The sequence below is a fragment of the Oncorhynchus gorbuscha genome, linkage group LG21 (genome assembly GCF_021184085.1).
Source record: "Oncorhynchus gorbuscha isolate QuinsamMale2020 ecotype Even-year linkage group LG21, OgorEven_v1.0, whole genome shotgun sequence".
Lineage (NCBI taxonomy): Eukaryota > Metazoa > Chordata > Actinopteri > Salmoniformes > Salmonidae > Oncorhynchus > Oncorhynchus gorbuscha.
The window spans coordinates 25,811,676-25,829,175 of NC_060193.1; the positions used below are offsets into that span (position 1 = coordinate 25,811,676).

Below are 17,500 nucleotides of genomic sequence, written 5' to 3' on the forward strand. Positions count from 1 at the left end.
TCTGATGTCTGTCCTGGGAAATGTGTTACTTAAAATGTCATGCTAATCACATTAATGCACTGTTAGCTCAACTGTCCTGTGGGGGGGAGGCACCGATCCCGTAAAGGTTAAGTTAAACATTCGCCATTTGAGATGAGGGCGGGCAAGGGGAAAGAGGGAACATCTGATTTCATGAGTGGAAGGAGCTGTTGGTGAAGTAGCTGCAAGAAGTCTTCAACTTTCTTTTTTTTCACTGTGCAGTTCTATGTCCAACTTTTGGCTCATTACAAACCAGTCTCTGGGGAAAGGGCAAATGCATTGTGGCTGGCATTGTTCTATGATTGACATCTCGGCTTGATCCACGGGGAGAAAAAGTGAGTACCTCGGGCTTGCTCAATAAATAGGCTGGCTCTCTGTCTCCCTTCAAACTTTACTCTAATCGTTGGCAAAGTTCCTGTTGACAGGTCAATGAGTGTATTGCGTACCTCGCTCTTCCAGTTGCAGGTTATTTATGGGACGAGTCTTGTCCTGTAGGCAGAACTGTGATTTCCGCTAGATGTGCCTGCTGCAAAGTCAAAATAGTTATAAATTAAGACAAATTCAAATTTTTGTTTTAAGGTCAAGGTTAGTCATTAGGTTTATCAGATTTGTATACCTTTTGGGCTGTGCCAATTTGTGACTACTCTGCAGAGCTTCCTCCAGAACAAGATTCATTACGAAAAACGCTAACCTGCCTTCCAGTTGCTCCTTCACATGTACAGTGACCTATTCAATTTCGAATAGGGAACCATAGCCAAGATGGTACTGCCAAGCCAAACTCCTCCCACAGCTCAAAGCTCAGTCATTTAATTTGCTTTCCTGCTTCCCCTTTCCTACCTGTGACGCACACAGAGATGGTAACATAGCCAATGTGTTGGCTTGGTAAATCTTTTCTCATCAATTTAATGAGTTCCATTCTAGGGTCACTTGTTGCAATGATGTGTAGATTACAAGCAGTGTGCTTCTAATATGGTGATCTACTCTTCACTGGTTGCTTATCCAGTTTTGTTGCCACATGAGCTTTACAATGCAGCAGGGATCCTGCATTGAAATAGTGGTTTAGGCTAAGAGAGGAAATGCACCATAACATCGACTGGTCAAGTACAGCAAGCGATGGGATGGCCAAGCGCGGCCGCCCACACGTCGCAGTGTCTGAATTCGAGTGGGGAGTGTTATAAATTACTTGATTGAAGAGTTAAGACATTGAGATTGTCATTTTAACAAAGTCTACAGAGTGAACCATTTGATTCGATATGTAAGAAACCACAACTGCTACAATGAAATGGCTGTGTTCTTCATTGGTTGACAAATCCCAAAAATGTACATTACAGCCCCTAATGACTTTGGGGGCTATCAAGACCATGGTGGGTTTTTTTGGTCAAAAGTCCATCCCCTCTCTTCCATGACCCGGAAACTGATACGTGTCTTTGTTAGTAGGCAAGCGGAAGACTGTCCTCCCCTCTTTGAGTTGAGCAAATCTAAATGTGAAAAGGCCTATATAAGGTCATGTGGTGAATGGGTTGTTGCGCTTTGCTGTGTTAAATGATTGGGGTGCTCTTTCCTGGGCAACAAGTAGGAGACACAGTGGGAGGTAGCAGCATACCTGGGAGACCAGGTGTTGATGCTAGCTAACCCTCGGAAAACACCTTCCAGACAGTCTCTTAGGTCGACAAACCTGCGTCACTGCCACATGGGGTGAAAAATGCTGGAGGCTTAAATATGTGAAAGAGAACTGCTCAGACAGAGCCCAGACTATCCCACGCTATGTTTCTGGGTGGTGCAACTCATCTCATTCTCAACCCATATTTTCCAGGTTCTACATAAATAGGTTCGGCAGGCTACGGTGAATGGAACCTTTTAGCCACATGTAATTGAACCTGACCCGATCACGCAATTAATCACGACCCACAATATTTGCTCAGCGTTATTGGATTCTGGGGCAGAGCATACACCAGCAGTGAGGTTGACTCTGGTCTAGCCATCCGAGCCGTCAGTCACCCTGAAGGTGGTGGCGCTTAGAGCTGGTGTAATGTGAACATCTGACTTCCTGTCTGTTGCAGTTTGGCTCCTTGGATTTTTCTCTCTTTGTACTAGCTTACTGCCAGCCAGGACTCTGTAGGGAACGAGTACTTTTTGACCATTCCGACACTTTTTTTTTTTTTTAAGTTTCGAGAAGTTTCTCAATTTCTGTCGGATTTGGCTAGTTTGAACGGTTGGCATACACTTTTGGAGAACGCAGTCATTTAAAAACCTATTTTTCGCTGAATGTTTTGTTAATCCCTGTTGGCTGTCTGTCATGCTGTGCCCTGCCATTCCCTGCTTTTACTGCCTTTTTAAAAGACTGTCTGACAGAGTTAGAATGACTGCATTTATACTATACCACTCCTCCAAATGAGCTAAGGAGCACATTGTACATTGATAAAGCGCTAAGTAATATACAAACTGTACAATTATGGTTATGCTGCACATACTACTCCGTAAAGACGAACAAAAGATAAAAGATGTTGAACGGGAGCTTGTAGATTCTCTTAAATTTGCCTTGAACATGCAGACTAATTGGCAGTCTTGCTACAAAGCCCCCTGGGACATAGAGAATGACAAACAGGTGTGTCCGAGGGGGTCATCTGACCTGGAGCGCAGGTTGTTTGTCCTGAAGAGCTTGACGGGAACCCAGCGTTTCATGTTGTGGGTTGCCAGGATTTGAGATGTATTTATAACTAATATTAGCCCAGAGTTTTTGGTATCCGTGTTGCATCAGATTGGTGGCGGAAATGGTCTTCATGTTTATAATGAGATCCCAGTAGAGGGAGCGCTTTCAGGTAGTACCTTGGCAGTGTGAAGTTGTGAGCAAGTGTGGCTGGCAGCAAGAGACATTTCAATTCCCATTCGTGCCAATGTCTCATACACACATTAAGGGCTTTCTATAATCTGAAGGTAACCTTGACAATTATGTAGGTTTAAATACTTTTTTAATGTTAAGAGGAATATATTTGGTACCTTGAGACTTTGCTGTTGCTTGTGGTTGGAATTAGATTAGAAAACAAATCACGTTTACGTCTTTTGAAAAACATTTTTCAAGGAGCTTGTCAACTCACCCAAGTTTTTAATATATATATATATAAGGCTTTAGTGACACACACATTAGAAACACTGAGCGGTGAGACACTGGGAGCACACAGGACTCGTATCATTGTTTCAGAGGACTAAGGATAACGTATTTACAAGTGAACACACAGCATTGAGTGAAAAGCACCCCCCTCCCTCTCTCTATATTTCAGTGTGCAAGGATCCACCCTATAAAGTGGAGGAGTCTGGATACGCAGGCTTCATCTTGCCCATTGAAGTGTACTTCAGAAATAAGGTACATTTAACAAGGTTTTGACCTGCGTTGCTTACTAAAGATTCCAAAATGTAAACATTTGGCTTAGCCTGATATATAGGAGACCATGATCATCCCACATTAGGACCTTTAATAATCTGAAAGTAGCATTTTAATTGTGGGTAATGGCAAAACATGTATATATTTTTATATCCACATGCATTTGCATAGTTCTTTATACAGAATGATAGTTAACACTTTCTTTGCCTTTGTACGAAAGAGGACTATCAATATACATTTTACCATTTGGATTTTGGTACGCAACTGACTTCTCTCCTTTCTTTTGTTCCTACGGATGTCCCACTGCACCTCTCAGGAAGAACCTAAGAAAGTGCGCTTCGACTACGACCTGTTTCTACACTTGGACGGCCACCCGCCTGTCAATCACCTACGCTGCGAAAAGCTCACCTTCAACAATCCCACGGAGGAGTTCCGTAGGAAGCTGCTTAAAGCCGGCGGGGTACGAGATGACATGACTGGGGGGGTGGGAGATGGAAATTTGACTAGGGGTGCATCTCAATAGCTGGTGTTTATCTTAATAGCCATAAGCATGGGTGGCCATAATGGATAGGTAGGCTTTTGCTCCAGCCTTGCTTGAACACCTGATTCAGCTGTGAGAGCAGGGCTTGAGAATAGGCCTTCATATCCAGTATGGTCAACCCCTGGAGAGGTAAATTATTAAATGACAAATCAGAAGTTGAAGGGAATGTAACGCAATGACAAGCACTTTAAAAACATCCAGATGACATAAGAACTTTGCTGGCCACGAGATATGAACCATGTCGGTTGCATATCAGGCCAGCCATTGGTAGGCAAATGGGCTTATCAGGCCAGCCATTGGTAGGCAAATGGGCTTATCAGGCCAGCCATTGGTCGGCAAATGGGCGTATGCTTTTTTATTTTGTTTTGTTTTTCTTCCCACTGCCCTCCTGAAAACCTTGTGTGCCCACAGGAATGTCCCCAAAACATTTTTGTGGACAATCGCTTCAGGAACATATGTAATTTGTAAGGTCATGAGTTTTTTATTTTTAGCAGGCCCCTCTCCATGCTCATTCCAGTAATACACCAATGTTTTTTGTCTTTGTGTATGACATCATACACCTTAATGTCTACAGGCCTTTTCAGAGGAAACAAATAAGATTGAAAAAAGACAACGCTGACTGTGACATGGTTTAATTAAGAAAGGACTGGTGTGCCATAGCAACATTTATTCCGCTTACTCCGGATCTTTTGAGGCTTTCTCCAATAGAGCTGATTGGTGTGTGAGTGTGCACTAACATGCTTAATGTGTGTCCTCCACAGCAACGGGATCCTCACAAAAGAAGTTCGGACGACTCTCAAGTAAGACTTATCATGTGTTCTGCAACATTCTTCCAATTGAGATGTTTACACACAAGAATGTGTTGATACTGAAGCTTCAATGCTATTGGTCCACTCACATTGACATTGACAACGATTGGCTTTGACAATATAGGCTTGTATCCAAGAACTGTATCCAATATGCACAGTTGTGGGCAAGCTTCTATTATTTCTGAGACTTTCCCCATGTTGTTGACCAAGTGTCTCCCCTACCGTTGTAAAGGTGGAACCCACCCCGCCTAGCTTTGTTATCCCCCTCCTAAAAGAGTTTGACATCTGTTGGTTTCATTTGGAGAGAGGGTAATGGGAAGACAAAGGAAAGGATAGTTGTATCAAAGGAAATGCTTAGCAAGTCGTTTTGGTGCTGACTCACAGCAGATAATTTCAACCTGAGAAACCTCATGTTCCCAGTGAAGTGTTAACCCTTTGTTTACATCTTGCTGCTGGGCAAGACATGAAATGTGTTTATTCTTCCCTCGGCTGCTATGTTGAAGTGACACCACAAACCAACGCACCCTCAAATTTAGACACACAAGGAAGCAGCTGTGTTGTCTTTTCTTTGCTCGCGCGTGCTCACTGTCATTCCATACAATGTAATGACTGTCTGTGAGCAGTTCCAGGAATAACGTGCAGTGTTAAGTGGACAAGTTTATTTTTTTGAGGTTTGCTGCTCTTGGCATCGACAAGAACGCGACGATAATCTGTTAGTTACAAAAAATGTTACAAAAATATCCAAACAAGCAGTCTTTAGTTTTACACACAAGCAGCTATAATAAGCAGGAATAATGAAACAGTAAAATTCATGTGGTACTTGATATTCAAATAGATTGGTTAAGCTCTTCATTCCCAGACCATTTGGGCACAAGATACAATACAATAGAAAACTGTTTTCCACATCAGGACAATATCATTGTTAATTTCTCTGCCCCTTTTATTGCATTGTATTATTACTATTTATTTGTTCTTCTGTTGGAGATTTGATTCCCACAGGCTACATGATATATTAAATATGTCACTGATCTGTAAGTCACTGTGGATAAAGGAGTTGGCTAAATGACCCCGTTTTACTTTCAGGTGATGGTAATGCAGGAGGGTTCCACATCTCTGTTCGGCCAGCACCTCAAGCTGCCCACCCTCCCCAGCAACTCCCTGACATTGAACTTCTCAGACGCTAAGAAAAGCAAGGCCTTCCCAGGGTCGAAGGTCAGTAGCGGTCTCCGGGTACAGACCAGGGCTAGACCGACTCTCCCTCTTCTCAAACTCTTCCCAAAGAACTCCCATTTCAAAGTCCCCCCCCCCCCCCCCCCCCCACAAAAAAAGAAATAATAAAAAAAAGAATCTCAGTGTACTTGGCTAGGTTCAAAGATGTTGAGGGTATTTCAACTCTGTGGACGTTCAACTCGTCATTTCTTGGCTGCTGCGAGACCACATGGTCCTGTTCCCAATAACTTTCAGACACACTGGGGTCCTATGCTACCAATGACGGTTATAGCACCGGCCATACTGTATTAATTAGGCAGTATATAAAAGTCACTTTAGTTTTAAAGCCTGTTGAAGCTTGGTACGTATCAGTGTTTCATTGTGATGCAATTGTTCTCTAGCTATCTCAGAAAGCCAACTTTTAGATGCATATGTGGTATTATCCGTCATGGCCGTAAATCATACATGTCAATAAACTGGCATGTTGCTTCCATTTACTTGTTATTTTTAGGCCCTTTAAATGGTATCATTTACCGCGGCCGGGCAGAGCCCACTCTGGCAGGACTGGGTTACGAGAGGCCCAGTGCACATGGAAACGGTTTCCAATCTAAACAGACCGTGCGTGTGTGATGGATTACTGATGGAGCAGAGGGGTCACACGCGCACAGTAGTTCTACCATTATCTTCCACTAACGTCCAATGGCAATCCACCTACTGTGGTCTCCTCTCCCTCCGGTTCACTTGTATCCGACTAGTTTTTATTTATTTAAGTGTTACTGATTGCTAATGGCAGTCTGCCAAGTTTTACTTGACTATAAGTGCATTTTTATAGGCTAAACGACCAAAACTCAATTGTTGCACATAACTACAAAACAGCACAATGCGTAAAGGACCAGTTAGTTTCTCAGTTGCCTTGACAGTTATAAGGTGCATAAGCAGCTTTGAAAGTAATATTCTCTGTACATAGCACTGAGTAGCAGGTGATTGTAACAAGTAGACTGCAGTAAAGTAGATGATGCACACATCCATATACTCTGGAGTGGCAAGTACCAGTGGGGGGGGGGGGGGGGGGGTCAGGTGCTGTTTTTGTGGCCAGTTAATGTATTGAGGCTGTTATTGGCGAAGCGCATCACTTTCAGACCAGTAAAACTTTGCTATAAACGGCCTTTAAAGTTTTTGGCCCTGGGCAGCCAGAGTGTTTGTTGGTGGGAGTAGTTTTGTGTGAGTGGGTTAGCAGCTTTACGTCCAGAAGGGTCCCAGGGTCAGGAGCAAAATAAAAGGGTTTTGGAGGTAGTTTGGGCAGGTCGTAACACCCCCCCCCCCCCCCTGTCGTCTAGACTTGCTTAATGGCTTCATGGCATTGATGAAATATTGACGGGGGGGCCAGCAGGCGTGACCCCGGGACAAACAGCCTGTGTCGTTTAGTTAGTGAAAAGAGAATGCACTGGCTTTAGTCCCCTCCATCTCCAGGTTTGCGCACTGGTCGGGCCACTTTAAGGTCGCACTTCCAGCTGTTGAGTCATCCCTCACTTCCCCCACATTCTGGACAGAACAAGTTCCCAGCTCTTTTCTCAAGTAAACCCTTTTTTTTCTAGAATAGACGTGCTCTTTATTGAGCGAGCAGTACAGAACCCCAGGGTGGCGCAAGGCTTTCTCAAAATAAACACACAGTATTAAGACTCCTTTTAAAATGTCATGACCAGACCAAACCTTTTCTTTGCTCATTTATTTGTCTGGGGCGTATTGATTTGAGCATTGTAATCAAGCCTTCAGCGCTGGAAGCCAAGTAAATAATTCCCTGCAGTGTTTTAAGTATTATTTTTTTGACCCCAACAAATCTCACTAAAGTAGCAAACCTCAAATTGCATCATTAACCATTTCCTGGATATCTAGTCAACAGTTGATCAAGACTCATTTCAGTGGTGTGTGTGTGTGTGTATATACAAAAGCCCTTGAGATCAAAAATGTACTTTTAGGCCCATACCCTCCACTATGGATCAAGGAAGTTATTAGCTGAGCTCATTGACATGCTGACGAATAGCAACAAAGTGGGTCAAACAAACTAATTAGGTGTTTGCCCCATCGTGTCCACTGACCCTGAGGTGGGATTTCTCCATCTTCACTTTTGCCAGTGTGCAATCCTCTCAGTGTTAGTTAGGGCTGAACTAACCTTTTTCATTATGTACGTAGCTTGTGCGGGCTGTACTTAATCCAAAATCGTAGAACTTGTTATTCAGATAATCACTTAGTTAGTGAAACATATCAATAAACTGTTCAACTATCCATTAAACCTGAAGGTAGCTCAAAACCCAACTTAACCTTAGAGGTTGTTGTTGCACATGAAGAGTTAAAGTTGATAGCTTGATCGACCATCCTATAGGAGACTATCCAAATAAATTGAGACCTAATTAATCTATGTGCTTTTCGCTGCAGGACAGCTTCAAAGGATCTGACTCTCTCCTCACCACAACCACCACCACCAGCTCATCCAAGCTCCACAAACCCTCCAAGGACTACAAGGACAAGCCTTTGAAAGAGCCCAAAAGTGCCTTCAGAGACTGTAGCAGGGAACCAAGCAAAGCCTCCAAAGATCCATCCAAGAAACCCAAAGAGAACCAGCCTCTTCGGGACAACCCCCCCATCCCCAAGATGGGCTTCAAGGAGCCCAAGGCCATGTCCAAGGAGCACCGGCAGGATGGGGGCTACTCGCACGGGGCTGGGAATGGGACAGGGACTAACAAGCGACTGTCCATCACTGACAGCGAGGACCACCTGACCAAAAAGCGCAAGAGGGGCTTCTCGGAGTTGACATTAAAGCCGCCGGGGGGCTCGTTGCTGCCGTACCCCCAATCCCACTACTCGGAAAAGAAACTGCTGAAGGACAAATCCCAGGTGCGGCCCGCTAAAGTGCGGGTGGACGGCGGTGAGGCGCTGGGGGAGCGCAGGAAGGCGCCGACGCTACCTCCGTTCTCGGAGTTGAGGGACGCCAACGACTCCGACATGGAGGACAATATGTCCACCAAATCAGATGTGAGTGGAGCCTATATGTATTTTGTGTTTGTAGGTTTGTGCCGTCTGCCTTGACCACATTGGAAGAGTTTAATTATACTTTCATGTCTTCTGGGCTCTACTCCAGCTGTAAAAAAAACGTTAACCTAAGTTTTTTTTAAATAATTGCTTTAGGGATGAGCAATTCTGGTACTCGTGACCAGTGTCTGCTGGTTTTTGTCCCTTCAAATCAGTGAGTGGTGAAACCAGGTGTACCTTTGCAGCAATAAAGTGTGTCCATTTTGTTTGCACCGTTACGGCTTCACATTCAGGAACAACCGATAGGAATCAATCTTTCCATTTAGCATTTTTACACATTACCATACGAGTATGCCCATAGAGCCTACTGGACTTTTTAGTATTAGGTAGCAGAGTGGAGTTTCTGCCTGGTGCAGGAAGGTTATTGAATCCTCTGGTTTTAAAAGTGGGTCTGTTCTTTTGGTCAGTCTCATCCTCCGCATGACCAGGCAATAAACATCTAATGACCGAGTCCAAGGGGGTGGCTCATAAACATGGTTGGTGTGCAGCTGCAGAGGGGCTGCTTTTGTTTAGAAGGAAACAGGAAATGGATACCTCCTAAACCACCACCCCACCTTCATGAATTTACCTCCCAGTGCCCCATTTTGACATAGCCAAAAAAGCTGCCCATGCAAAGCAACAATGTTTGCAGGTTTAGAATGTTCTGCTAGATCCAGGTTGCATGGTCAACTATTGCATTCTGAATACTTTTTTAGTTGACAATTTAGTTAAATTTGATACTCTGCAAAGGATCAGAGATCTGGGAAATTATTTTTACATACCGCAGTCTAGTTCCTTTAAGTGTTAAGATGGGAATAACGGAGTCATATTTAGACCTTGAGAAATAACAGTAGGCCTTTCAGAGTGTTGCCAGCTCCTCACACGTTCAGTGAAGGATCTTAACAAAATGGGGACTGTTATTAGCAGAGAAGCAAGCTGGGAGATTTATGGTTTTACGGCACCCAAGGAGAATGCAGAAGGACGCCAGGAATAGCCAAGAGCTCCTCTTCAATCTTTTGCCTTTTAGAAAAGAGGAAAAAGGGGACAACCATTCTGCATTTGTCAGAAGCATCTCGTTATCTTTCTCCGTTTGCTTTCAAATTTTCTTTCATGCCCATGGTGTGTTCACCAGTCCTGCTACAAATACATTACACACAGGTGCTAATCTCCCTTAACCATTTCCCCGCCAGAACCAGCAGAGCCATTGCAGCCCAAAGCCAAATGTGTGTGTGTGTGTGTGTTGGTGGTGGGAGGAATTTGCCCTACAGGAATGGTCATAAATGGGAAGTGGGGTGGGTGCAGGGCGAGTGGAGACAAATACCAGGTGGTCGGTCCTCCACAAGCTGCCTTGACGACTCTGGTGGCCCAGTCCTGGCTATCCCTGCTTACGCCTAACGCGAACCTTCATTTGATCTGGGCTTCTGCCACGCTGTGTAGGCCTGGGGGAAACCAAGGAACTACCAAAGGGGAGGGAGAAAGTAACAAGAAGAAGAAAGTCTAATGAAGGCCCCACAACTACACATGGGTAGATCAAATGAACAGATTGTATTTTAGGTTAACTTCTGTCATGTAATTGAAACGCAGGCTGTTTCATGAATTTGTCCTTCGTTGTAAGCATTGGCCTACTATTGCGCAATAGTACACAAGTTGGTCCCTCGTCAATACAAAATGTGTAGGCTGTGTACACTGCACATGTTGCATGCCTTCCTGACTCTTTCTCAGCGCAATAGGGTGGTTTGTGGTTGGTTTAATGTTTGTGGAGTGCTACATGTCCATGAGTTAAACAGTCATTTTTGTTAGATTGACCTACTACATGACCAAACTGAAAGCGCACGGCACCTTAATTCACATCAATACGACCTTGTTTGATCAACCTTCCACTGAATTGAGAGTGAATTAACTGACGTTTTGGCCCAGTCCAGCAATGTTCATCTTGTACTTGTATCACACTTCAAATAAAATTGTATTAGTCACATGTCCAAAAATTTGCACAAAAATGAAATGGTAACACAATATAATAACAAGACTATATACAAGGAGTACCGGTACCGAGTCAATGTGCAGGGGCACGAGGTAGGGTAATATGTACATGTAGGTATGGGTAAAAGTGACTTGGCAGTCAGGATATATAATAAACAGATTAGCAGCAGCATGTTTGAAGCGTGTGAAAGTGTCTGTCTGTAGTGTCAATACACTTGTTTGTGGTGTGTTGGCGCGTTAGTGTAATATGTGTGGGTAGAGTCCAGTGAGTGTGCATAGAACCGGTGCAAGAGCCGGTGCAAATAACTGGTGGCTTCGGTAGACTGAAAGAGATGAGACGGCAGATTGATGGGGGCAACCTAATACTAAAGTCCCGTTTATTGTCCTATAAGAGGTCTGCTTTGGTGGCTTTGAGCAAGGCAAGACAAAAGCCCCTAAAGCAGAATGGCTGTGAGATTTACGATGTACTGAAGAAGCCCTGGCCCATAAACCAGTAGACCAGCTGCATGTTTGTTGTCGGAGGTGACGGCTATTGAAGTTTCCCTACCTTTTGTCCTCACTTCTCGCGCCTGCGCTCTCTCGCGAAAATAATGGTGGATGTTTCTTTGGGGCCTTCTGTCTATTTGGAAGAGAAGTTGTTAAAACCAGTTTATCCTTGTTACAGTTGGGCTGATAGAAAGTTTCCCTGCGCTGCAGCACAGGTGAAGAAAATATGCTTCAGAGGCTACAACTGAACTACTAGGGACATACTGTATTTAAGACGTGTATTTTCCTGATTTGATTTATTGTTGGTTGACTACAAAGTTGCTGCCACCATGTGAGAGTTTGTCACATTAACGATGTTCCGTTGCTACAGCTTTTGCACAAGCACTTTGAAAAGTAACATTTAAACCAAGACGTGTGGGTTTCCTGGTTTAGGTGCAAATCAAATGTCTGCAGTATTAAAAATAGGCTAATGGCCTTATGTGCTATGAAAATGGACATCTAGGATGTGGGTTTCTTACTCGGACCACCACGTGAGGTCCATTTACTCGGTTTCTGTGTTTTTGACTCAGCACACTAGAAGACCTCATAATTCTGAATGAAGGCTAATCTTTGGCCCTCTTGATTGACTAAGTCTTTGGATCTGAGAGAAGTTCATAAACTGTAACAAGGGTATACGGTTTCAGAGGCCAGGGTCAGAGAGGGCTCTATTTGGCAGCCCGGGCTCGTAGATTAAGAGGCTGTATCCCCATAGCTAGGGAGGCGATTTGTGGCTGCTCGCACGCCTCTAGAATTTGAATGTAATTCCATCTCATATTCCCCTTGCTCTCCTGTGTAGTACAACGAATTACAGAAGGCTTTCCCCAGGGCTGAACCATACTAGGCAAGCAAGTCAGTCGCTTTGGTTCGAGTTGCTGTCCAGGGTTAGGCCTTAGCCTCTACAGTCACCAGACATAGACACACACATCCTGGAAGTTGCATTCCATAGCCGGGGAAGGAGTAGATGTATCTTTACTTTGTGTGGTGTCTCGGGGCCACAGATCAGACAAATGATCTGTAATTTAGCTTCAAAGTGCCTTCCCCTTAGTCTTCCACTTGGATGAGGTTTAAAGCTCTGTTACACAACCATGTGGTCACACACACTTTGATGCATTGTCTGTCATTACCTATTTCTTCTGCTGGATACTGTATTGTTTTTCTCGTGCTATTTTGTAGTCTTTAGCCCAGGGATGCACCTCTAGTTTCCATTTCTCCCTGGCTCATACTTAATCAACAAATGCTAATGATTGGCTGGAGAGGACATAGACCACAGTACATAGACTTCTGCTGGAGAATTGGAAGAAGTCCGTGTTGGCTTTTAGTCATCAGCTGTTTCTCCCTACAAATAAGTTATGTTCTGTGAAAAACATATTTTAGCTGGGTGTGAAATGTAAATGTCAAAATACAATTAATTTGTTTACCTCTCCCTTTCTCACCAACTTCTACCTTGTCTCAAGGGCTTGAGCTTGGGAGATGCGAAAATGAAGTCACGCGACTTCCGACCGATATTAGCATTTTTTCGCCTATCGGTATTAGAATGACGCGGCCCTGCCCGCCTGTGGGGGGGAAGAAAAAAAATTGGTTACCACATTGGCTCACAGCAGAATCCTTTTGAAGCGCAATTTTCTTGTCTGCTCATTTTAGTCAATTACAAAACTATATTTAAGAAAAGTACATGTCAAACAATTACTTTTCAACATTGCCTGCTCCAGAGCATTCTCACTACTTATAACGGTGCTAGCAGCAATATGCTAGCTACCGACCGGAACGTTAAACTTGCCAAAACTAACGACGCAGACTAACGTTATAAGCTACAAGTAGTGAGTGGAGTTACAAATTCAATATAGTAAACAAGTTACATGTTTTACCTGTGATAAAAGGTGTTCCACAACTACGTGTAGCCTACTTTGACACTGGGTCCCCACCGAATAGCTTGAAGTAACAGGGCTCTTCTCACAGGCTCTATTTCCCTACGTGGAAGCATTACGAACCGTGGGTTGGGACTTTTACCAGGTTACATGCACATTGAACAACACGACCTGTATAGGTAATTCTGTATAACAAAATATTGACAAAGGTGGCTCTCTTACAATAGTGGTGAATGGGAAAGAATGTTTGACTCAATCTGAGTGTGTGGTCGAGGGGAATATTGACTCGGTGAAAGACTTGAATGGGATTTGTTCCACATTCTAAAACATTAGCATGTGTAAACAGTGACAATCTAAACCAAAGCCACGGATTGCCGTCATACCGTGTCCATGGACTACTTATATGGTAAGGAAACCAATTTGTCTTTGTAATTTCTGAACTATCCCTTAAAATCCTTTTTCTGTCGTTCTTCCCTGCTTATTTACATTAAAAAAAATATTGAGGGGATGAGTTGTGGCTGATTTCTTGCGATATGGAGGACGAAACCAATGATGACTTAGTCACGTTTGGCTTAACCCACACAGTGCTTCAAGAGCCAGCTAAAATATAACACTGACAAATAATACTCTTCCTTATTTTATGGACATGTGGTTGACTTTAGTAGTATGTCTGTGCTGTTTCACCTAACTATTTTTACAATGTTAGTGGGAATTTTAAGCAGTGTGGCTATTTTGTTATGTCTTTATGTTTAGCTAGTGGCTGGTTCTTGCATCTTTTCAGCTGTTGCACCGCAGTTGCTGTCTGTCAGTTTTGATTGAAGTCAGTTTGTCATTAGCTTTAAAAAAGTAATGTACCATACCGTTACAGCTTTGCTAATAATCAAGACAGGGCGAAGGGTAAGGGATAGGCCTTGGTAATCTCCAGTTCTCTCCTTCACTCGCTCTCTTTCTCTCTCTCTCTCTGGGACACAGCACAAATGCCAGACCAGATGATTTTAATGTGGTGCTCTCCACAAGCTCTGAAATGCCTTTATTTATTTTTTTACAAGTTTCTTGTTTTTGGCTGGACAACCAAAGACTGAGAAAAGCCTCTTGATTTACAACCGAGGCCTCTGACCATGCATTTGATGTCAGCGAGACACCCAGACAGACAAACAGGCTGTAAAATGCTCCAAAAAGAAAGGGAGAGCGAGAACATCAAAGATTCCCTCATGACTCTGTGGGACCCCACAGGGGGGCTTGGTTTTAATGGGCTTACCCCTACACTTGCCAGCCAGACACTTGGCAGCATCAATACTCAGCCCAGATCTTGGTAGAAGTGAGGGGAGGAGGAGGGTTTTTTTGTGTGTGTGGAAATGGAAGTTTGTTGACGCTTCCCCAATTTGGAATGGAAATCGTACACAGCCTTGCAGCACACCTCACAGACCAGACAGGAAACTGAAGCACCACCATATCAGGCATAGATCCATCGCCTGGAAATTCTCCAATTCAATTAATTATTTTTGTTGCCTCAGGAAAATAGCTTGTCCTCTCTATTCAGGCTCTATTCGATTTTTAAATCCACCGTTTCTTTGTTGCAGCAGGTGTATTCATAAGACTGCCCTATCAAGCATTTTATAAGCTGAAAACATTTTGTAACAGCCCCTGTCCTGGCTGTAAATCACTGCTTTGTGCTGCCTTGGCTGGAGGGCCAGAACACTTCTATGAGTTTGGTATTGTTCAGGAGACCCAGGCCTGGTTCTTCCAAGGGGTCATCTGAGAGGAATGTAAACAAATTAATTCAGATTAACTTTAATGGCTTCTTCAGATTTCCTTTTGTGCAGCCTTCTAAGGAGGATTAACTTAATGGTAACTTGCAGATTTTAATCTCTTTCTCTACTGAAAGGAACGATCACCCCCTTTGCACTAACTTAAAACACAGTGGAAAATGTACAACTTTTTTTTTAGACTGACATGGATATGAAAGTTTGTAATAGGTAACAGAACTTCTGGTGTCATTTGGAGCACAGTAGATCGGTACATTTAGGCACTCATCTTCCTCCCTGGTACTATGAGTGTCATGATATAATGTATGATGTCCTCATATAGTCTCTTAATTCATATACCCCTCCTTTTTGTTCACTCAAATTGTCTTGGTTAACATACTACCATCAATTAGTGATTAGCCCATACATGAAGGAAGGGGGCATTTTCAAAGTATTGGAACCAAGCCATTGCTCACCCACACATGTTAGTGTTTCTACAGTGACTGGAGAGTGAATGTTGTGCATGTACGTTGTAAATACAGGAGCCCCTGGGAGCCCAGCCAGTAAACCTGTCACATTCTCTCCTTATTGGCCCATGCCAGGGATTTCATCACTGCCACTCACGCCACCGGGGTGCCAAGCCTGCTTACAGAGCCCTGTCTTCCTAAGGATTTAATGCACTTAATAGGCTTTCTGGACTCTTATTAGCTATTATTGCAGCCTATAACCATAAGCCCCAGTAGGAACTGTACTAAGGAGAAATTAAATGGTTGGAGAGCCACATATCCAGTAGAGGAGTTGCAGATGCCTCCTGCAGTGCTAGAGGCGTCACTACAGACCTGGGTTTGATCCCGGGCCGCATCGCAACCGGCCGTGATCCGGAGTCCCACAGGGCGGCACACAATTAGCCCAGCGTCGTCCGCATTAGGGGAGGGTTTGGCCGGGGGGGGGGCTTTACGTGGCTCATCACACTCTTGCGACTCCATGTGGAGGGCTGGGTGCCTGCAGGCTGACCTCAGTCGTCAGGTGAACAGTGTTTCCTCTGACACATTGGTGCAGGCGGGTGTTAAGAAACGTGGTTTGGTGGGTCGTGTTAACTTTTTGTCAATCTCTGATTTGAAATTTATTTGTTAAAATTATTTGATACTGGACATGCACACGACTTGCAAGAATTGGGAAGTATTTGATGCTTCTACACCTCCATTGCTTGCTGTTTGCGGTGTTAGGCTGGGTTTCTGTACAGCACTTTGTGACATCCGCTGATGTAAGAAGGGCTTCATAAATTGCTGGTTTTATTTAACCAGGAAGTTCCATTGAGGTTAGACTTCTTTCCCAGTCGAGACCAGTGATCAATACGTTTTTCTCATTAGAATTTGTTTGTATGAAACTTAGGCAGCATGATGGCTCTGAATAGGACCAAATTCACCCCAGACCGCTTGAGTTGATATGGGTGTGCAGCCGTGTGAATGTATTATGTGGATGGGTATGCAGGAACTTAACTGGGATTTTCTGGCTTGCTCCAGAAATGTTGTCTTTTGTATGTGAAAATTGAACCAAATTCCCTTTTTTATATTGACATGCTGCAGTCTACCTTTCAATGGTTGCCTTCCTGCCCAACTGTCTGTTTTGTGTGTTGAGGGGGTGAAAACTGCTTTCAACCTTGTGAAGCATTGTAAGTCTACCATGTTTGGGTTTGACAAGCCCAGATTTACAGTGGAAGCAAGCACTGTTATGCCTTTTTAGGATGGAAGATAGTCCCAATTATCTACTACATTTTTTTCTGATCTCCAATCCCCTCGAATTTCTACGTGACACACACACTACCATGGCCCTCTGGAAATGTTATGCCCCCTAACTAGACTTGAAGCGTGGGCTGCGGACACAGTGTTTTGTGTCCAGCGTTTGCATCCTACCCAAGGGGCTTTGCACTCTGTGAGCACTGACATTTGCCATGTAGTAGATCGTGTCTGGGTCACTGATCTCTTTCCCCCTCTCCTCTTCCCAGTCGGAGCAGCCCAGTCCAGCCAGTTCAAGCTCTAGTTCCAGTTCAGGATTTGCAGCCAGCCACAAACGCCAAGGTAACACCAGAACCTATGCATACACACTTTTCTCCAGATCACCTGGAAATGACAATCATTCTATTTTTATTTTTTGGCCACCCCAAATGGGGTATAACATGTTGCATTTCTTCCCCTTCACTCCCGTGTTGTGATTTTGTTCCATGGACACAGTGGCCGAATTTGTCCGCAGGAAGGTAGGGGCCGTCCCTGCCACAGCCCACACAGGTAACCTCACACCTGACTACACAATCCATGGATGTAATTGCAAGACTGGGCATGATTAGTCATTATCAAATTGTTTCC

General features: G+C 43.9%; 1 protein-coding gene across 5 annotated transcripts in view; it reads left to right on the forward strand.

The window, feature by feature from the left end:
- mllt3 (MLLT3 super elongation complex subunit) overlaps positions 1-17,500 on the forward strand; it is a 44,617-nt gene that overhangs the window by 20,808 nt on the left and 6,309 nt on the right. For 2 of the 5 annotated variants that reach the window (XM_046319996.1, XM_046319998.1), the window contains exons 3-9: positions 3,297-3,379; positions 3,693-3,857; positions 4,700-4,738; positions 5,831-5,959; positions 8,390-8,986; positions 17,143-17,215; positions 17,369-17,422. In XM_046319996.1, coding sequence (XP_046175952.1) covers positions 3,297-3,379; positions 3,693-3,857; positions 4,700-4,738; positions 5,831-5,959; positions 8,390-8,986; positions 17,143-17,215; positions 17,369-17,422 — 1,140 coding nt within the window. Of the gene's footprint in view, positions 1-292; positions 354-3,296; positions 3,380-3,692; positions 3,858-4,699; positions 4,739-5,830; positions 5,960-8,389; positions 8,987-17,142; positions 17,216-17,368; positions 17,423-17,500 lie in introns of those variants that run through there. The other 3 variants (XM_046320000.1, XM_046319999.1, XM_046319997.1) reach the window with 3 other exon arrangements.